General features: G+C 38.4%; 1 protein-coding gene across 2 annotated transcripts in view; it reads right to left on the bottom strand.

Moving 5' to 3' along the window:
- Nucleotides 1–23,258, bottom strand: part of SWAP70 (switching B cell complex subunit SWAP70) — a 68,950-nt gene that overhangs the window by 25,668 nt on the left and 20,024 nt on the right. The window contains exons 2-3 of one of the 2 annotated variants that reach the window (XM_069469558.1): nt 21,545–21,685; nt 8,031–8,204 (exon numbers count right to left, since the gene is read on the bottom strand). In XM_069469558.1, coding sequence (XP_069325659.1) covers nt 8,031–8,204; nt 21,545–21,685 — 315 coding nt within the window. The remainder of the gene's footprint in view (nt 1–8,030; nt 8,205–21,544; nt 21,686–23,258) is intronic. The other variant, XM_069469559.1, reaches the window with a different exon arrangement.

Raw genomic sequence — 23,258 nt, 5'->3', positions numbered from 1 at the left:
TATTATTCAACCATCCAAAAATTTCATTTAAGAAAGCATTTATGAAATAACATCAAGTGAAGAAGAATACAAAATTAAATTTACCTATGATTTCCGCTGCATAGAGGTTATATAAATATTTTGATAACTATTTGTCAGAAACAGTTTAATTTGTTACAAATATAATTGAGTTAATTTTTTCCTTTTTTCTTCTTTGCATTTACATTTATTTAGTTATAATGTTGTTTGTAAAATAACATACTTGAATAGAAAAAGAATGAAAATACATGTCTGCAAAAGAATGTACTTTCACAAAATATCACAAGTTCAAAAAATATCAAACGTTCTATTGATTTAATTCAATGAGATATTATAAGCTCCTCTAGGACAAATATTATCTTACACCCTAAAAATAGCACATGGTGGGGATTTGACAAATGTTTACTTATTAGAGAAAAACCCACTTAGGTCTTTCCTTTCTCTTGTTGGAGTTTTATCATTTATCATTGTTAAACTTATCAGATATTATTAGATATTTTCTTGGCTGTTAAATAGAAGTAACAGGAATAGAGTGGAAAAGAGAGAGGAACAGTTAACAAAAAGAGAGAGAAAGGGAAAAGGGAAGGCAAAATGGGGACAGAAAAGAGAAGGGGATGAAAAGATAAAGTTGACCAAGGGCAGTGGAACGTGCTTATACTCCCAGCGACTCAGGAGGCTGAGACCGGAGGGATTGCTTGAGCCCAGGAGTTTGCAGTTACAGTGAGCTATGATCGCACCACTGTACTCTAGCCTAGATGACAGAGCTAGACCCTGTCTCTGAAAAAAAAGTTTTTAATTTAAAAAAAAAAAGATTAAAGAGACTGAAGAGATACAAGAAGATATGAGAAAGAGTCAAAAAAATAAAGGAGGCCGGGCGCAGTGGCTCACGCCTGTAATCCCAGCATTCTGGGAGGCCGAGGAGGGAGGATGGCTCGAGGTCAGGAGTTCGAAACCAGCCTGAGCAAGAGCAAGACCCCGTCTCTACTAAAAACAGAAACAAATGATCTAGACAACTAAAAACATATATAGAAAAAATTAGGCCGGGCGTGGTGGCTCACGCCTGTAATCCTAGCACTCTGGGAGGCCGAGGTGGGCGGATCGTTTGAGCTCAGGAGTTCGAGACCAGCCTGAGCAAGAGCGAGACCCCATCTCTACTAAAAATAGAAAGAAATTATATGGACAGCTAAAAATATATATAGAAAAAATTAGCCGGGCATGGTGGCGCATGCCTGTAGTCCCAGCTACTCGGGAGGCTGAGACAGGAGGATCCCTTGAGCTCAGGAGTTTGAGGTTGCTGTGAGCTAGGCTGATGCCACGGCACTCACTCTAGCCTGGGCAACAAAGTGAGACTCTGTCTCAAAAAAAAAAAAAGAAAAAATTAGCCGGGCATGGTGGTGCATGCCTGTAGTCCCAGCTACTCGGGAGGCTGAGGCAGAAGGATCGCTTAAGCCAGGGAGTTTGAGGTTGCTGTGAGCTAGGCTGATGCCATGGCACTCCAGCCAGGGCAACAGAGTGAGACTCTGTCTCAAAAAATAAATAAATAAATAAAGGACATTAAGATAAATAGTTACTCAAAGTAAAATAACTTAGTGGCACTAACACGTACAGAAGTTCAATCACCCTAAGGCAGCAAAAAGAAGGGCCCAGGCTGCCTGATTACAACTTGGGATAAACGGAGTACAGGCACAACTACAAGTTCAGTAGTAAGGCCAAAGGAAGCACACACGTACAGCCATGTATGTACAGGATGACTACAAGTGGTTGTGACAAGATGGTGCAGCCAAATGACCACTTATAAGTTAGGAATCCGCTTTAGCTCTTCCTCATCTACCTCTTCATGAACCTGAGCCCCTCAAACTCTAAGTTTCAGTGTCCTCTTCAAAATCAGAAGACCTTTCCCAATGTTAGTAACTCAGAAAAAGCCTATTAGTAGCAAAATCAGCTCTAGAGGTAGGTTCCCAGATTCATCCTGAACCTTCTTTCTGAAGCTGCCTTCCCAAACCCTTGTGAAGCTGTCATCAGCACCCAGCATCTATCTGCTCAGCATTCCCAGTGACTGTGCCAGACAACTAATCTAGATTCATTTCCTGTTGACTTTCAACACATTCATATACTTATCATAACCAAATAACTTAAAGACCTTCTGAATCATTATATTGGGCCAAGGAAAGACAAACATTCCCACTCTCCACTATTCAATTATACTAAATAATAAATCACGTGCTGCTGTGTTAGTCTCTAGGGGCCTGCATCCATTCTAAGAGCTCATTCAGTTTCAGGAAGCAGCTTACTTCCTCCTTTCAAGCAAGTTTCACCAAAAATAACAATGAATAAACTTTCAAGCAGCACGTGATTTTTGAACTTTCAGCTCCAAAATTTATTTTGTTAAAAAGTTCTTCCCCTGTCATTAAAAGGGACATTTATTAGCTCAACAGCAATTCTGGTTTTATTTTATTTAGGGTCTCTTAAAGCTACTTCAGGCTTAATTATTAACTGCATCAAGGCAAGTCTTCCAAATAAGTCCACAACAGGCACATCCTGTTTTGTTCTTGGTTCTGTGGGAAATGAATACTAAATAAAAACTACTTTACAGACACATATTTGCAGGAATATAATCTGACAAAAATTACTGACAAATGGGGATACACTATTTCTTAATATCTGTGTGGCAGAAATATCTTAACCTAACCATGTAAGTCACTTTAATATTTATTTAGCATTCTTCACATTGCTTTCTGGGTGACAGAAAACTGAATCAAAAGCAAACTTATTATCTATACCACTTATGTTACTTATACAACTGCCACTGTTACATCTTATAATAGTACTGATTGAGGCTGAAGAAAAAAAAATTTTCTTAAAAAACACTCAGGACTTAAACAAAATGCAAATGATTGTTATGGTAGGTGAATTACTGCAAACAAAAATTACTTTAAATTTATAAGGCCTAAAAACAGTTGATAAGATACAAATTAAACCCATGTATGTACTCATGACAAATTAAGACATTATATTTCAAAATTCATTGTTTAAATATATCTAGTTTTATATTAAATTTTATTACTATCTGTAAGTCTAAAACTAGTTTGAACATTTTAACATTAAATTATTTAGAAAGGATGTAAAATCTAACAGAAAACGTATTTTCCGTAATATAGTGTGACTTTGAGTTTTTAGTGCTTAGTCAAAGGCCAGGTGATATGCTAAGAGCGCAATAAACACAAGTTCATGTGTTAAACCTCAAGAGGCAAGTTTCAGCAACCAAGCAAAGCAATTCCACATAAATCTGTTCCAATGATCCCTTTTTTCCCCATACAAGCACTCCTGGCCACAGAGGAATAATCTGTAAAAAGCTAACCAGAAGAAACGCTGAGGGAGTTAAAGGCCATCAAAGCATAGAGTAAATCAAACAATAACATGACAAGGTATGCTGCCTGGCTATGCTAACAAATCAAAGAGAGGCTGTTCCCTTCTCAAGTGAGATTAACTAGTTTTGAAAGAAAACCAAGAGATTCCTGGCAGCCTGCAAAGATGAAGGTAAACATGCTAAGGAGTCTTAGGTGGGCTCTGGCCTGCAGGAACACATATTGAGGCCCAAGTGGGTCCCCGCTCTTCAGGCCACCTGGAGCAGAAATCTTTTGAGTGTGTAAGGCAGAGAAATCAGGAGGCTGACGCTGACTGGCTCCCTCCACAGTCTGTGGCACAGTGATGACTTAGAGTCAACGACAAGTCCCCCACATTAAGCAAGTGCTGCTTCAGGGAACAGAGAAGTCTCCTTACTCATTTCTAATTCTGAAATCAGGACAAGGTCACTTTCAAGTCTACCATGAATATTTTAGAGATGGAAAAAAACAAAATACCAAGGGTAAGAGACCCACCCCACTTCCAGTTCCAAAGAAAACACAAATAAATTTGGAACACTGAGTGTAACTACAAAATGTCTTAAAAGATAATACTGGAGATTTTATTTGCATAATTCTTCCAAGCAACAGCTAGGTTTTAAAAATAGCATTGATATATCTTTTTCTAAATCTATCAATATTCCACCTCCTTCATGTCTCTGTATTAAGCTAGACAATTTCCTTGCACAAAAATTCCACAGCATGCTTCATTTTTTATATCCCCTTTAACATACATACACAATTATATCATTATTGTTATTAAGCACTAAGAAACTATTTCCACCACTACAAAAAAACTGCCTTCTCCTTGATTACCAATGACCACTTAATTGTTAAATCCAAGGGCAACTTCTCACTCATCACTGTCTAATTTTTCTGTAGCATCTAATACCAGTAATTTCTTTTCTGTGTCTCAGAGCTTTTTGTTTCTTTGGCACCCATGACTCAGCACTCTCCCAGTTCTCCTCCTACCTCACACAGCCTGTTCAATTCAGCTTCCTTTACCAAATCTATTTCCTCCTCCTGCTACAGAAATGGTCCCAAGGGTCTGTCCTTGGCCCTTGCGTCTTTCATCAATCGTCTTCCCTGATCCAACCTACTCCTGTGGTTCCCCAACTCCAGCCCTGGCCACTCACAAGCTCTAGATGTGCATCTCCAGTTAAGTATAGGACACCTACACAAGGATGTTCCACCTAAAAGCCAAATGTGCCAAACTCATCATCATGTATCACATCCCTAGCTTGTTCTTCATCCTGTCACTCATTCACACACACACACCCCTTTTAGTGAGCACTTACCATGGTGCTTCACATACATCAACTTTTTCAATCCACAGTAGTTATCCCCATTTTAAAGATAGGGAACCCCAAACAGAGAGATTTGAGTAATTTGTCACATGCTAATATTAAAGCAGTAGAGTCAGGTTTCAAACTAGTAAGTCTGATTTCAAAGACCATGCTTTAAACAAATACACTATATTCCCTCCCAGTTGCCCAGGCCAGAAACCTGCCTGGCTGGGCACTATGCTCTTGGTCCTGTAACTTCTAGGTCCCTCCCATTTGGCCTTTTTTTCTGTTCTGACATTACTGTACTTTAGTCCTCAATGCCACTTAGCTTCTCTCAGCTTCCCATCTCCTATCTCTCCATATGTCATCTATTCATCTATCACTCACTTGCTCAAAAATCATCAGTGGCTCACAGCACCCCACTGCCTACAGGATAAAGTCAAAACTCCCCAGCTTCATCTCCCACCTCTCTTCTTCACAACTGCCATGTTCCAGTTACAAAGGAACATTCTAACAGTCATTCTCTTCTGACTGCCAAGCATCTAATTCCCTTTTAATGACTGGAGAAATTCCTACCCCCCATGTAGAAGCTGAAAATCCAAACGTATCCTTTCCAAGCCTCCTTTGCAGCTAGTGCATGGTGCCTGACCTAGGCCAGGCCAATTAGATACATCATACTCTGACTGAATTGGGAAGTGGGCACCACAGAGAACTCTCCCTGGTAGCGAGAGCAGTTGCAGGAAGACTTGAGTTCCTGAGCAGCACTTCATGTCCAGGGCAGAGGTGTTCTATGGTACAAGTGTACCACATACCCTCTGGTGGCAGCAACATTTTCCTTGTAGCTTCCTCACTGAAGTGACCGGTACAGTGACCAGTATAGATCAGGATGCATGGCTTCCACATCTTGTTTTTTAGTCATCATGGCAATTCTGTGAGCTGTCCAGCATCCTTTTAATAAACTCCCTTTCGGCTTAAATCAGCCAGTTTGCCTGTTTCCAAGTAAGCACCTTGACTGGCAATTCAGTCACACCAGATGCCTTTCACCTCAGAACATGCCCTTTGCTTTCCTGCCTCATATAACATCCCACTGTTTCTTCCATCTGAAATTCTTTTCCTCTGCCTTCTCCATTAGGCAAAATCCTTCCCATCTTTTAATGCCCAGTACAAGTTCTACTTTCCCCATAAATATAATACCTAACACTTAATAAGCATTTTCTAAGGGCCAAGCACTCTTCTCATTTAAATCTTCACAAGAACACTAGGAGGTAGATATTAGCATTAGCCCTAGTTTACAGTTGAGGAAACTTTAGCAAAAACGATGTAAGTAAATTGCCCATGGTCATACAGCTAATGAACAGTCATGGAGCCAGAATCCAAATCCAAGGAATCTGACCCCAGAGCCCTTCTTTTTTTAATTTTTTTCTGGATATGGTACGACAGAGCCCTTCTCTTAACCAGGGATCAGCAAATTACAGCCCACAAGCCAAATCTGGCTCACCATGTGTTTTTATAACATCCATGAACTAAGAATAGTTTTCACATTTAAATGGTTGGGGAAAATCAAAATAATAATATCCCATGGCCCATGAAAATTATATGAAATTCAAATTTCAACATCCGTAAATAAAAGTTTTAATGAAACACAGCCGCATACTGTCTGTGGCTGCTTTCATGCTACAACAGCAGAGCTGAGTAGTTTTGACAGAGACAGTATAGCCCCAAAAGCCCACAAACCTCAAATATTTACTCTCTAGTCCTTGATTTAAAAAGTTTAAGGCCTTGCTTTTAATTACTACATTATATTGCCTCTCTTAAAAAGCCCTCCCTGATTTCTTACTTCCCCTTGTTGGAATAAATTTTTCCCTTCTCTGTATCTGCATGGCATTTGCAACTCTCTTATAACAAGCAGTCTATTTTGCTTTGCACGACATTTATTCTTCTCCTCAGCAGAACGTGAATTCCCTGAAGGCAGGAAGTAATCTTTTTCATTTTATGTGTATTCTCCTTGGTGTCTCACTTACTGTTGGCAGTCAATAAAGGCTTGCTGATGTTCACTAACATATTGCAGTGTAAACTTTTAAAAAGATTTCAGTTATGTCCCTAACATGAATATGAATCATAGAAATCACATGTACTCACCATCAAATTGGTTTCACTGATCATCACTTAAGAGCACATTTAGGAATAACATTGATCGGGTGTCAGGCAGATGTGGGTGGGGGAGGGGATGGGTGTATACATACATAATGAGTGCTATGCGCACTATCTAGAAGGTGGACATGTTTGAAGCTCTGACGGGGGGGGGGGGGGGGGGGGCGGGCGGGCGGCGCAAGGGCAATATACCTAACCTAAACTTTTGTACCCCCACAATATGCTACAATAAGAATAAATAAATAAATAAATAAAAATACAAAAAAGAAAAGAATTCCACTGCTGGAAAATTTTTCCTAAGAAAATAAGCAGACTAGTGTGCAACAAGGTATGTAATAGTAGCCATAGGAGTCAACATACTTACTGAGTACATATTATATGCTGGGCACTTAACTAAATCCTTTAAGTGCAGAACCTCACAACTCTTAGAGCAAACATTACAATTAGCCTTATTTCATAGATGGGAAAACTAAGACTTGAAAGATTAAATAATTTGTCCAAGGTCAAGGGATTACAGATGACTTTTCTTAAGTGGAGGGATTACAGCTGGTTTTAACTTTATATATTATTAGTCTATTCTAAATTTCCTACCATAATAAGCATGTGTTATACATATAAATTTTTAGGGCAGTAAGCACAGAAACCTTACTCCTATTACTTTTTCCTTTGGAAGTTTAGGGAAAATAGCCCAAAACAAAATAAGCAGATTTTTTTTTTCTTTTACTTTACAAAGTACAGAAAGTCATCATCCTGAACTTTAAAACAAGAACATTATTTACTCACATCAAACAGCCTTGAGAACAACATTCTAGATCCTATATGTTTCCCACATAACATCACTCAGACAGTTCTTATGGTTTTTCCAGTATGCAAGTAGTCTGAAAATTATGCTGTGGCTTGTAGTGAATAAAGACTCTCTGGACATAAGGATGGATTCATTTATAATCACAGCAATTTAGAGAAGAAGAGCCCCACCATCTCTGCATATCTCCAGGGTCATTACATGCCCAAACTACTAAGTTTGGGGCTTTTCTGGATTCAAGCTGTTTTGGCTGTGATCCAAAAACACTAGTCAGAACCTTTCAATATCTACTGAAATAACACAAATACTTCTAAGACAGGTCTATTAAATGCTAACGTGGCCATGTAAAAAAACCTCAAAGCCACATCTTACCTCTTCTGGCACAATAATTAATGGATACTTGTCCTCAGATAAAAAGTTGAAAATAACCCATACTTTAAATGCATCTTCTTCTGTAATGAGCAGGGGGCTCTTTGTGAGGTTTTTTTTGACACAGAGAGTCCAACACATCCTATTGAATTCAATCTTGTCAAAGTTGTCTTGGACCTAAAAAGGAATGAGGAAAAACTCCAATGAATCAGTCCAAAATAAGCAGTATATAAGGCAAGTAAAATAGAAAAATGAAGCCTCCTTTAGGCTTCCATTTTAATCAATCCAATTAACCAACAGCCATATTCTATATATTTGCTCTAGGTACTATAGTTTCAATGGCTCAATTAATAATATTACATTTAGTCTGACACTGAAATACCTGTCCATATCACTCACTTGGCAATAAAATATACTAACCCGTCAAACGTATTTTTTCATGTATACACATTATCTTCCTAAATAAACTATCAATCCTTGTACATAGAAGGAGCTGAGAATGTCAGTTACTCAGCATGTGCCACATGCAGATACCTCATCTTTACCTATGGTCAAAGAAGATAGCTTCTTTTGGGAAAAACTGTTTAACTGAACTGAGAGAACTTAACTGAGAGACAGCCCTGCCAGTCATTCATTAGTTCATGCATTCAACATTGCCTCAGCATCTACTATGAGCCAGGTACTATCCTATAAATTAAGGATAAGATGAAGAACTTGGTCTGTGCTCTTAGAATGTTTACAGTTTATTAGAGAAAACAGATATACAAGTAGACAAATTTTCATATAACAGTGTATAATTATAAATAGAGTTTTTTACTCATTCAACAAATAAAATTTAGATAGTAACTATTATTTGCCAGGAACGGTGCAAAGATACTCAACACAATACTAGCCTATGTCTCCAAGGAAAGTAAAGACAATTACAATAGAGTGTGACAAGTATCACAATGGAGATAAACAAAGGATTCTGTGGGAACACTGAGGAGCCAACCCAATCTTGAGATCTGGGGAAAGATTTGCAGAAAGAGTGGCACTATGACAGAGCTGAGTTCTAAAGCTGTGGTCCCCAACCCCTGGGCCATGGACCAGTACTAGTTCATGGCCCGTTAGGGACCAGGCCACAGAGCGCTACTGCTCCTGCCCCTCCCTATCCATGGAAAAATTGTCTTCCATGAGACTTAGGAATCAGGGGTCTGCACAGCAGAAGGTGAGCAGCGGGCAGGCAAGCAAGCAAATCTTCATCTGTATTTACAACCACTCCCCATTGTTCACAGCACTGCCTGGGCTCTGCCTTTCCCCATCCCAACCTCCCGTCTGTGGAAAAATTGTCTTCCATGAAACCAGTCCCTGGTGCCAAAAAGGTTGGGGACCACCGTCCTAAAGGATGATCAAGAGTCAAACAGATCAAGAATGGGATAAAGGGTGTTCCAGGTAGAACAGAATGTGAGGAGGCCCAGAAGTAGAGACAACCATGGTCAGTTTGGAGGAAGAGTACGAAGTTAAATGTGAATGGGGCACTTGGTGCTGCAAAGGTAGTATGAGTCAAGGCTCTTATTAAATGCAAGTAACAAAAACCTCCTTGGGTTCCTTTAAACAGAAAAGGAATTTATTGGAAAAACAACAGGTAAACTCACAGATCCAATGCAAGGGCTGGAAAATCTAACCCCTGAAACTAGGCTAGTATCAAGGTAGGGCAGGCAGCCAGAAATGCAGCCAAAACCACTCAAAGGAATAATCTGAGGTAGACACCACTGCCAGCATAACACAAAGGTACCACCACTATTACCACTGCTACCACCATCCCTGTCCTTGATCCTCTGTGCCACTCACTGCAAAGTCCAATTGGCTGGGCCTGGGTCACATTCCTGTGCTCCAGTCACCAAGGAGTAGGGAAAATGAGTATCTGAACTTTTCAGTTTCTGAGGTGTGAGACAGGTCCCATTCCCCACCAACACCCTATGGAATTTCCCAAACACAGGAAAAAAGTTCCGATGGTAGACCAAAAAAAAAAAAAAAAAATAGCAAATGTCCACTGTGTGAAAACAGTGAAAAATGAGGCTAGAGAGGTAAGTGAAGACCAGATCATGAAGAGCCTCATCATTCATGTTAAGGAGTTAGGACTTTATCTGTACTGAAAGAGTTGAAGAGAGCAACAGATACAATCTCCATTTTAAAAGCCATATTCTGGGCCAGGCACAATGGCTCACACCTGTCTGTAATCCTAGCACTTTGGGAGCCAAGGTGGGAGGATAGCTTGAGGTGAGGAGTTCAAAACCAGCCTGAGCAACATACCGAGAACCCCTTCTCTACAAAAAATAGAAAAATTAGCCGAGTGTGGCAGTGCATGCTTGTAGTCCCAGGAGCTGAGGTTGCAGTGAGCTATGATCATGCCACTGCCCTCATGCCCAGTCAACAAAGCAAGACCCTGTTTCAAAAAACAGAACATATTCTGGAACAATACGGAAGATGTACTGAAGGAGGTACGAGTGGACAGTTGGACAATATGAGCAAAGCATTTCTTTGGGGGAAGATATGAACAAAGGGTTGTGTGTACTATAAGGAAGAAGTCATTAGCTAGCTATAAGAAGTTTCACCTGATCTCTAACTAGAATTTGCAGTTGGCAAACCAGTCTTCAAGAGTAGGAAAATATCCTTTGTGTTCTGTCTTTAGTACCTTGTCTCCTTCTGACACCATTTCCTATGCCCCCATCAAACACAAATGATTCCATGGAGGGAAGCAGCAGCAGCAGCAATTACTGCCACTCTGCTTGCTTGCTTTTTTTTTTTTTTTTTTTTTGCCTTATCACTGTTTATTGATTATGCTAGAAGCTAGGCATGTTATATATAGTTTCTCACTTACATTTTTGTTAGTCCCGTAAGGTTAATTATCTTCTCTATTTTATGGATCAGGAAATAGAAATTCAGAAAAATTGAATATAGTTGACCATTGAGTGACACGGGTTTGAACTGTGCAGGTTCACTTATACATGGATATTCTTCCACCTGTGCCACGCAAGACAGCAAGACCAACCCCTCGTCTTCTTTCTCCCCCTCAGCCTTTCTCCCCCTCAGCCTACTCAACATGAAGATGCTGAGGATGAAAACACTTACAATGATTCACTTCTACTTAATGAATACTAAATGAATTTTCTCTTATGATTTTCTTAATACATTTTCTTTTCCCTAGCTTACTTTGTTGTAAGAATACAGTATATTACATATATAACATACAAAATGTGTGTTAATCAACTGTTTATGTTATTGGTAAGGTTTCCAGTCAACAGTAGGCTATTAACAGTTTGGGGGAGTTGAAAGTAATACATGAATTTTCGACTATATAGGGGGTTGGCACCCGTAACCCCCCACATTGTTCAAGGGTCAATTATACTTTCACAAGTTCACATGGCCAGTAAATATCAAAACCAGAGTTTAAAGCTCAAATGCCACTCTTTCTATCATGCCAAACTGCTTGTAGAATGCAGTGGATGGAGACCACCTACACAATGGAGGACATCTACGCAGAACTGGTTTCCAATCCCACCACCACCAATTCTATCTACCGACACCCAAAAAATGCTAAGTGGAAGATATGCCACACAAGGGAAATGACATACGCATGAAAGCATACAGCCTTGCTCCGAGGAACAAGAAGTGATTCTCTGTGGATTTTGTGGTGAATTATAGAGTTCCTGAGAGGGAGTGACTAAATATGTGGCTGGAAAAGCAAACAAAGACCAATCACAAGGGGCTTTATAATTTTAAGAATTGGCCTGTAGGAAAATGCCAGTTTAAGGGTTTTAGAACAGAATACATAAAGAATTCCTACAACTCAATCACAAAAAAACAAAATAACCTGACATAAAAACAGGCAAAGGACTTAAATAGGCATTTCTTAAAAAAAAAAAAAAAAATACACAAATGGCCAAGAAGCATTTGAAAAGATGCTCAATATCACTTATGACCAGGGAAATCAAAACACAATGAGATATCACCTCACACCTGCTAAGATGGTCACTATCACAAAAACAGAACAGAACAAGTGTTGGTAAGAATGTGGAGAAATGGGAACCTTTGTATGCTGTTGGTGGGACTGTAAAATGTTACAGCTGCTGTGGAAAACAGTATGGAGGGTTCTCAAAAAATTAAAAGTAGAACTACCATATGGATACAGCAATCCCACTTCTGGGTATATACGCAAAACAACTAAAAATAGGAACTTGATGGGATATTTCCACACTCACGTTCACTGTAGCCATTATTCACAATAGCCAAGATGTAGAAGCAAACTAAATGTCCATCAAAGGATGAACAGATAAAGAAAATGTGATATATACACACAATGGAATATCACTCAGCCTTAAAAGAGAAGGAAATCCTGTCATATGCAACAAGGATGAACCTTAAGGACACTACACTAAGTGAAATAGCGAAATAAGCAATTCACAAAAAGACAAATATTGCTTGATTGCACTTATAATATGGTGTATCTAATGGAATCAAACTCATTTAAAATAGAATGGTGGTTGCCAAGAGCTGGGGATAGAAGGACAAGGGATGTTGTTCAATGGATATAGAGTTTCAGTCATGCAAGATGAAAAAGTTCTAAATATCTGTTGTACAACAATGCACATATGATTTAAAATACTGTACTGTACCCTTAAAAGTTGTTATGAGGATTAAATTTATGTTATACATTTTTACCACAATTTTTTAAAATACAAAATCCTTTAGTTTTCAATATCAAATAGTATATAAAGCATTAGTATTCAAGTGCTTCCATACAAGGTATTATGCCAAACAAAGTAACCTTGAGTTTTCAGAATGTCACATACCAAACACTAAAACAAATGGTTTTCAAGGTTCTAAGAATAAAAATAAAGAAATATATGTGAAAAATCCTGCTAAATAACAAAATGCTACAAACTATTTGATTATTACTAATACATGATATACTGACCGTATACAGAGCTACAATAGGAAAAAAACAGCATGAGTTATTTATATGTTAACGTGAAACAATCTCCAAGATACAACATGAAACAAGGTGCATAACATGGAAGAATCATACAATGTCCAATGAAAAAAGCAACTCACAAAAGACTACATCGAGCATGATCTCATTTTTATGTCTCAAGAACAAAAATTAACCATACATTAAGATATACATATATGATAAAACTTTTTTCTAATGTGAGAGGAAAATACACAAAAAATTCAGGATGGTGATTTCCTCTTGGGAGGAGGCAAGAAAATGAGAAAAGGGAAGAGCACAGAGGTAGATGCAACAGTATTAGTGATGTTCTACCCGAGATGAGTGGTAGGTTCATAGATGTTCCTTTTATTATTATGCTTTATAATTTTTGTATATCCTGCATATTCTTTTGTATATATCATATTCCAAAAATAAAGGGAAATATAAAGTAGGGAAAAAACCAAGGTGCTGATTAGAGTGTATTTAGAATGCAATCATTTGTGCAGAAGGGTGAAAGACTCGATCACCTTTGCTGCTTGTAAATAGTGTAACAATGTCTGTATCAATATGTCTCTGAGCTAAACTGTAGCTCAAGACCCTATTCTAGATCTTGTCTCTTGCTGTATATCTGAGGATATGCAAATATTTATTATCTGTCTATTACAGGCCAGTCAGTGTACTTGGTATGGGGGGGTCCCACATCAAATAAGACATATGCAGTCCCTACTTTAAGGAGCTTCTTGTCATCAGGAATCTGGTGCAATGAGGACGACAGACTGACAATAAAGGGCAGTACAGGGTGAGCTTAAATCTAATTCAGATGGTGGGGATGGAGGCTGGGTACATCATGCTTAATTCTGAAGGGCAAATAAAGGTTATGCAGATGAAGATAGAGCAGAGTCAGGCTCTAAGACTTTTCTCTGTCAGTGCTCTGCACCCAGTGTAGAATGTAGATGTCAAAGGGCTGGTTGTTTAGGAGTTGTTTTAGAGAGATGGAAAACAAAGTGCAAGGGACCGTTTCTTACATCAATCTATCATTTACTCTTTGCCAATTTTTAAAGGCTTAAAAATAATAGTTTTTTATATCCGCCAGCATGGCTATAATAAAAAAATTAAGAAGTGTCCATCAACCAATGAATAGGTAATCAAAATGTAGTGTATCACTACAGCAGAATATTATATAGCCATAAAAATGAATGAAGTACAGACACAAGCCACAACATGGATAAACCTTTAAAACATTATTTTAAATGAAAGAAGCCAGACACAAAAGGCTACATATTGTATGATTCCATTAATATGAAATGTTCAGAATAGGCAAACCATAGAGACAGAAAGTAGGTTAGTGGTTGCCAGGGGATTGAGAAAAGGAAGAACTGACTGCTAAATAGATATGGGGTTTCTTTTAAGAATGACAGAATTAGATAGGTCTGATGGCTGCACAACATAGCAAATATACTAACAACCACTATTATACACTTTAAAATGGCTGGCCGGGCGCGGTGGCTCACGCCTGTAATCCTAGCACTCTGGAAGGCCGAGGCGGGGTGGATCGCTCAAGGTCAGGAGTTCGAGACCAGCCTGAGCAAGAGTGAGACCCTGTCTCTACTAAAAAAATAGAAAGAAATTATCTGGCCAACTAAAATATATATAGAAAAAATTAGCCGGGCATGGTGGCACATGCCTGTAGTCCCAGCTACTCGGGAGGCTGAGGCGGTAGGATCGCTTAAGCCCAGGAGTTTGAGGTTGCTGTGAGCTAGGCTGACGCCACAGCACTCACTCTAGCCCAGGCAACAAAGCGAGACTCTGTCTCAAAAAAAAAAAAAAAAAAGGTATATTTTATGTTATGTGAATCATAACTCAATGGAAAAAATAATAGTTTTATATAAGCATTACCAAGCAAAAGTACAAGAGCTGAAAAAATGAAAAAAAGAAAAGGGATAGGCTCTTCTTATAAAGCCACACATACATTTCTAACCTGAAACTCCTTCCTGATCCCAGTTCTGTATCTACTATAGCTCACACAAAATCACGAACTCTTAGAAATCAAAGGCCATATTTTATTCATCTTTGTATCCCCTTTGCCTAGTATGTAGTGTTCATTTGTTCATTCATTCATCTAAATAGTTATGAGGGTTTACCAGGTGCCAGTCACTGTGCTAAGAGCTGGACAACAGTGAACCAGTCCTTGCCATCACAGAATTTATACTGTAGAGGAGGAACCACATACCAAGCAATACAGCAACAACCCAACCACCTATATGATGAAAACTGGTAAATGCTACGACGGAAAAGCACAGGATGCTGTGAGAACACATTATAGGAGAGCTGGTTAGAAGGGTAGGGTGCTACCTAAAGAAATCTACCTGGCCGGGCGCGGTGGCTCACGCCTGTAATCCTAGCACTCTGGGAGGCCGAGGCAGGTGGATCGCTCGAGGTCAGGAGTTCGAGACCAGCCTGAGCAAGACTGAGACCCCGTCTCTACTAAAAATAGAAAGAAATTATATGGACAACTAAAATATATATATACAAAAAATTAGCCGGGCATGGTGGCGCATGTCTGTAGTCCCAGCTACTCGGGAGGCTGAGGCAGTAGGATTGCTTAAGCCCAGGAGTTTGAGGTTGCTGTGAGCTAGACTGACGCCACGGCACTCACTGTAGCCCGGGCAACAGAGTGAGACTCTGTCTCAAAAAAAAAAAAAAAAGAAATCTACCTGAGGAAGTGACAATCAAGCTAAGACCTAAAGGATAAATAAGAATTGGCTGCATGTTATGGGTGGAGTTGGCCTTTCAGCAGAGGAAGCTGCATGTCTGAGGCAGGAAGGGTCTTGGTAATTTGAGGAACAGAGAGAAGGCCAACATAGCTGCACTTAACAACCCAAAATGTCCATCCGTTGATGAATATGTAAACAAAACACAGTATATCCATAATGGAATATCATTCAGCCATAAAAAAGAATGAATTATTGTTACATACTACAACAAGGATGAACTTTGAAAACATTATGCTAAATTAAAGAAGCCAGACACAAAAGGCTGCCTATTGTATGATTCCGTTAATATGAAATGTCCAGAATAGGCAAGTCCACAGAAACAGAAAGATTAGTGCTTGCCTAGAGCTGTGGGAGAGGGGTATGTGACTGGCAATGGGTATGGGATTTTGGGGGAGGGAGTGATGAATATATTCTAAAACTGATTGTGGTAATGGTTACACACAATAGTGAATATACTAAAAACCACTATATTGCACATGTTAAACAAATTATATGGTATGTGAATTATATATCAAAAAACTGTTATTTTAAAAAACACTATTTCTTGAAACCATACATGACTCTTAGAGTTTGTTAGTCAAAGTGTTCAGCAGCATAAAATTATTGATAGTTTCTCATCATGAAATCCCTTTATTCACTCAAAAGTTTACAGTCCTCTATGGCTTCACAAATATGATGGAAATATAGTCCAACTTAGTCAATGTGCCAAATTAAAACTATATAGCTTTCAAACAACAATAAATGAAAAAATATCATAAGCTAAAAGGCAACAAGAAAGAACCATGCAGAAGCATGGGTTTGGGTGTTGAAAAGCAGTACCACTTCCTATTAAATGATGGTTGTTAGGCACACATTTGAAGTGTTTTAAGTGCTGAAGGCATACTCATTTAACTAACAGAAGAAACGTGAAACCACACTTTATGCAAGAACTGTAACTGACACATGAACAGCAAGAAAATAAACCAAGGGGAAAAAAGCTTAAATGTCAGACTAGAAAAACAAAACAGAGGCTGCTAACCTCTAGGAGAGACATATATTGAACTGAACTGTTCTTTGTATGTGTTTTTCTTTTGTGTGTATGTATGTTTCCAGAAAAACAAAAACAAAAAGGCTTCTGTTGGAAAGCAGATTCCCCAATTAGAACTTGGCATATTGCCAATGGATTATTGCTTCTAATCATATAAGCCCAGACCAAGCCTTAATAGGAGAATCAGGTAAAAGAACTGACAACGATTTGAACCAGCAAGCCTAATCAGCCATTCAATCTCATGAAAGAACTAGACTGCCTCATAAATATGCTAAAGTAGAACTAGTTTTTGAGGTAGTTGATTAGGACTAAATAGCAAAAAGGTAGTAATATACCACTTTCTTCAATTATTCGCTGTCAGAAAATCCAGGTCTCTTTGCCAAAAAAAAAAAAAAAAAAAACCCACAAAAGTGTCTTCCTAGATGTTTACAGAATTCCATTCGTTTACTAAAAAAGGAATTTAACAAACAAAAAAGTTAATACTCAAGGGAGGCAAAATAATTGGTAAAAGAGCAACAGATAGGTTAATTATTTGAAGTCTCAGGAAAGCTGAAAATAAATTCTACTAATATCAATGTAAAGAACAACAGGAATGATTATCTATAAAGAAGTAAATATAGAAACCAAATGTAAAAATTACTTTTTGGAAAGCAAGTTTCTATATAATTAATCTCTTGGTCCTAACCCCTTCAGAATAATTCTCCCAGGCAAAGGCAGAAAAACCCCTAAAACAACTTGGGGAAAAAAACTGACAAAACAACCACTACGGAACACTACACACTAATTAAGAGAAGAGAATCATCTTAAAACACTTGAGAAAGAACTGAAGAGAACTGGATGGAAGCTGAGCAGTATGAGATTATCAGAATGGCTTTTAAGCAACTCTCTCCCTGCCTTTGACCAATATTCCCCCTATGTATCCAAATAACTGGAAAAAACACAATTCTGAACGGAAGTAATTAATCCCTCAATAGTACAGTTAAAGAAACACGATGGAGGATTTAAATGGCTTAGGTTCAAAATCTATCAACTTCTTATTAGTAAGGTGACCTTAGGCTCTGTTTCCTCCTGAGTTAAATGGGGATAATTCCAGTTCTGTCTCATAGGATTAACATGATAATCGAATGAGACATGATAGCACACCCTGCAAATGTTTTGACGTTATTTTATATTTTCTTTGCATAACTAATGACAATCTCTAAGTTTTATGTCAACATTCTTAAATCACTACTGGCATTTTTTTCCAACCAAGTTGCAAAACAAGGCACTAATCTTTGCTCAATTTAAACCCACACCATGGAAAGCTTGGCTGCTTTATTTGAATTGCAGGACTGGCAAAATTCCACTCCAGGTGGCTAAGCAATAATAAACAAGGGCTCACTGTTTCATCACATCCTCACTCTCTCCGTGAATAAGTTTTTCTCCAAATTTAGTAGCACATTTTGGACTTTTTTTAATACTACTGCTATATTTTCTCCTGCAGTTACAAATTATAAAATATCTAAATACTAAAATAAAGAACATTTTCAAACTTAAAATTCAAGAGGTTTAAAGAATGTTACAGCAAGGAGAACAAAATGCAGTAGTAGGGTACAGCATTTCAAGATATTAAACCTCATTTCTCTATCTACAGGCCCAGCCCACACAAATTCTAGTACAGAAAAACAAAGCTATTTCCAGACTTCTAAGAATTTCCCAGTATATTCTATAATATTCTATTAACAGACATAATTTTGCTTACTGTCTATAATTTTTTTTTTTTTTTTTTGGAGTCAGAGTCTCGCTCTGTCTCCCCAGTTAGAGTGCGGGGGCGTCATCATAGGTCACAGCAACCTCAAACTCCTAGTCTCAAGCAATCCTCCTGCCTCAGCCTCCCAAATAGCTGGGACTACAGGTATGCGCCAGCACACCTAGCTAATTTTTCTATTTTTTGTAGAGATGGGGTCTCACTCTTGCTCAAGTTGGTCTTGAACTCCTGAGTTCAAGCGATCCTCCCGTCTCAGCCTCTCAGTGTGCTAGGATTACCAGGTGTGATTACAGGCTGGATTACACCCGGCCACTGTCTATAATTTTTAAGATTAAATACATGCACACAGCAGGTCATCAAATACTTGCTGGATTTAAGATGTATTTAATTATAATACAACTGTAGAAAACAAATAGGCTACCTATCAATGAACAGAACAGTAACCAAAACAAAGCTCCAGAAAATGGTATAGTATCATACCGTGAAGTTTTCAGACCTTATACGTCAGTTTCTGTACAATTTAATTTTTTTATTGAGATATAATTCACATGCCACAAAATTTACTTTTTTTTTTGAGACAGAGTCTCACTCTGTCACTCCAGCTAGAGTGCAGTGGCATCAACACAGATCATTGCAACCTCAAACTCCCAGGCTCAAGCACTTCTGCCTCAGCCTCCCGAGTAGATGGGACTACAGGCACGTGCCACTGCTTGCCAGGCTAATCTTTTCTATTTTTTGTAGAGATGGGGTCTCACTCTTGCTCAGGCTGGTCTCAAACTTCTGGCCTCAAGCAATCCTCCCACCTCAGCCTCCCAGAATGCTAGGATTACAGGTATGAGCCACCGAGCATGGCCAAAATTTATCCTTTTAAACTATAAAATTCAGTGGTTTTTGGATTTTCACAAGGCTTTATACCCATCACCATTATCTAATTCTAGAATACTTTCATCATCCCAAAAAGAACCCCCAAGCCCAACAGTAGTCACTCACCATTCTACCTTCCCTCAACCCCAAGCTATTTTGGACATTTCATAGTTATATAAATGGAATGATATAATAAGTGGCTTTTGTGAATTTGAATAAATCTTAACCTCTCATTATCATATAGTTTTTTTCTCTCCTCTTTTTTTCTAAAGTATGATCATTCAACATGGTAACTATAGTTAATAACGATAGTATTAAACACTTGATAATTGCTAAGAGATTTTAAGTATTCTCACCACAGATTAAAAATGCATGTGAAATAATGCACCTTAGTTTGATTTAGCCATTCCACAACATATACATATTTCAAAGCATCATGTTGTATACCATAAATATATACAATTCCTATTTGTCAATTTAAAAAATCAATAAAAAGAGAAAAAAGCACAATCAAAGCAATGCTATCATCTCTGCATAGAAAATCTTTAACAAAACATGTATGACACATAAAACATACATATACAAAGAAAGATCAGGAAATTGTATTATGAGACTGATATGGAATAACACACATAGCTACAAAGAGTACTACACAAATGAACACACTATAATTTTTATAATCTTTGCTGCAAAATTTCTGAAAAATATAATGCACTTTCTCATGGTTTTTTGCTTGTTTGTTTGAGACAGAGTCTCTGTCGTCCAGGCTAGAGTGCAATGGTCTAATTATAGCTTACTGCAGCCTCCAACTCGAAATCCTGGGCTCGTGCAATACTCCTTTAACATTATTTAAATGTACCATCCAGTTTATTTTCTTCTTTTTATGCATTAAATTTAACACTTTTGTGTCAATTTTTAATTATCCAACCCTACGGAAAAAGTGGACATGGCAGCAAATATCAGTAGGTTATATCTGGATTCCAAATATCTAATAGGTTTTTACAACATCCTTACTCAGAACATACCCCAAAGGAAGTATTCAAGTGGTACCCTGAAAAGTCTGGGATGAAAAGTTTGCTGTATTATATCTATACTGTTAAAGATAATTATCATCACTTGATTCACATTTTACTCCATGCTTTAACAACCATTGCCAGTACATGTGGAACCAAATTTTTTTTTTTTTTTTTTTTTTTTGTTGTTGTTGAGACAGAGTTTCACTTTGTTGCCCAGGCTAGAGTGAGTGCCGTGGCGTCAGCTTAGCTCACAGCAACCTCAGACTCCTCGGCTTAAGCGATCCTACTGCCTCAGCCTCCCGAGTAGCTGGGACTACAGGCATGCGCCACTATGCCCGGCTAATTTTTTCTATGTAGATTTTTAGTTGTCCATATAATGTCTTTCTATTTTTAGTAGAGACGGGGTCTCCCTCAGGCTGGTCTCGAACTCCTGACCTCGAGCGATCCACCCGCCTCGGCCTCCCAGAGTGCTAGGATTACAGGCGTGAGCCACTGCGCCCGGTCGAACCAAATTTTTTTTAAAAAGCACTCTGAGAGAGGACAGGTACAGACTGACATAAAACACAGTTCTTTGTTTCAAAGAACGAACAAAGTTGGAAAAATATCGAACCAAGTGGAGGAGAGAGAGAAATAGGAAACCTCATCAGTCTCTCATCCTTTTTCCTTTATGATTTAATCACTCTCTCTCTCTTTTTTTTTTTTTTTTTTTTTTTTAGAAACAGGGTCTGTCTCTCTCTCTGTCACCCAGGCTGGCGTCGGGTGCAGTGATCATAGCTCACTGCAGCCTCGATCTCCTGGGTTCAAGCAATCCACCCACCTCAACCTCCTAGTACCTGGGACTACAGGCATGCATCACCACACCCAGCTAATTTATTTTTATTTTTATTTTAGAAATAGGGTCTCTCTATGTTGGCCAGGCTGGTCGCAAATTCCTGGCCTTAAGCAATACTCCCACCTCAGCCTCCCAAAAGTGCAGGGATTACAGGCATGAGCCTGATTTATCCCTTGATGCTTCACACCTCAACTCCTCAGTGAATTCACCATCAAGGGGCTCTGGGGCCCACTTGAAACATGCAAATCAAACAATGCTGTAAGCCAGAAAAGGTTAGAATCATACCTTTTCCAAAATGAACTTGTTCAAATATGGCATGTAGCCCTGATTGGAGACAGGCCCTTCATCATCATCCCTGAAGTGCTCTTCAAGGGCAACGGGGTCATGTGGAACCTTCAGCACTGTGCACAGGTTATGGGAAAGGACCTGCAGGGGGAAAAGAGAGTAGTTTAAAGGCTCCCACTAATGAGCACATGATACCTTCACTGTGTAAACACAACACACTGGACCCTGCCTGGGAAGAGAAAGATGGAAAATAAACTAGCAAACACAGGGTGAGGTCTGCTCACGTGCCAGCCTCCACTTGTCACCATTATTCTCTCTTATTCCCTCCCTAGTTTTGGCTCACTTCAAACAAGTCTCTATTACAGGCCTACTATGAGCAGGCTCCATGTAAGATCTGTGAATATAATATCCCTGTGCTCTTTTATTAATTGATCCACATTAGAAGAAATGGGGCTGGGGGGGGGGGCAAGTGAATGTGTTCAACATTAAACTATTTCCCCAAGGAGAGCAGGGTTAGCCAATTCGAGCTGGTCAGAGGAAGAACCTGGTACTAGGCACCAGAAGCCAGGGGTTCTGGACAAGGAGGCTGACCTGGGCAAGTCACAACCTCTCTGGGCTTCAGGTTTCTCATTTATTCAACAGAAAGGGGAAAATTAATATACAAACATACCAAATATAAATTAGTAATCTGTGTGTTCAAACATCACTAAAATTCTATGACTCTAGGCTAAGTTTCAGTATAAGTATAAAAGAACATAACTATAAAAAGAGAAGGAAATCAAGGGCCTAATATAGAATTACTAATTAAAAATTGGCAAAAATATTTCAGAAGTCACCAAAATGGTTGAAAATATTTTATAGAAAACTTTCATTTCATAACATACAAACATATGCAGGGCTATTGGTCTTACAATAACCTACCTAAGTGCACACTTCAATATTCAGGCAGAGTAGGTGAATGAGCAGTTTGGGCTACCTCAGTTCTAGTCTTGTTTTACATTAAATGAAAATTTGAAAATAAAGCTTAAGTCCTTTCCCTTTCATTTGTGCATTCTGAACAGGTCAAATTACAATGCTAAGGCTATACTTTCTTTAACAAAGAATCTTCCTGGTTGAGTCCCAGGTTAAAATATTCCCCATTTTTCTCAGCCCTAAACATTTAACTACTTAAGGAACCATATCATCTCAATAAACACTTTCAAATTCCATTAAGCAAGTCCCTTTTTCTGCACACGTGTGTTAGTTGGGATTTTTTTTAAGATTAAAAATGTTTATTAAAAATATTGCATATCTTTGTTCTCAATTTGTTTTGTTTCTCAAAGCTTCATTTATGTGGAAATCCTTTTCTACATGCTCTACTGGTTTTAAGGAAGTAAGTTAAGGAAGTAAATTCACAAATGGTTATAAATGCAGTAATGAAGACTTTTATCAGCCTCTACAAAGCAGGCTGTGTTTCTCAAGCAAACCCTGTATTTGCCAGTGAGCACATGAAAAGAGTACGGTGGAGCTTTTATTGAAGAATCCTGCAACACAGTCAGCAAAATACTAAATAGATATTTTCTTTCTCTATTTACTTAGTAAAACCTATATAGTAATTATCTAACCCAAAGAGGTTTTTTGAAGATCAATTTCAAGAATGCAAAGTGCTTAAAAACTGTTAAGTACTATGGAAATACAAGTTTTAGAGAAATGAAGAGCCTACTTCTCAGGTCAG

This window comes from Eulemur rufifrons, chromosome 6, assembly GCF_041146395.1.
Source record: "Eulemur rufifrons isolate Redbay chromosome 6, OSU_ERuf_1, whole genome shotgun sequence".
Taxonomy (NCBI): domain Eukaryota; kingdom Metazoa; phylum Chordata; class Mammalia; order Primates; family Lemuridae; genus Eulemur; species Eulemur rufifrons.
The sequence above is the reverse complement of the archived record's forward strand: the minus strand, read 5'-3'. Positions and strand labels throughout refer to the sequence as shown.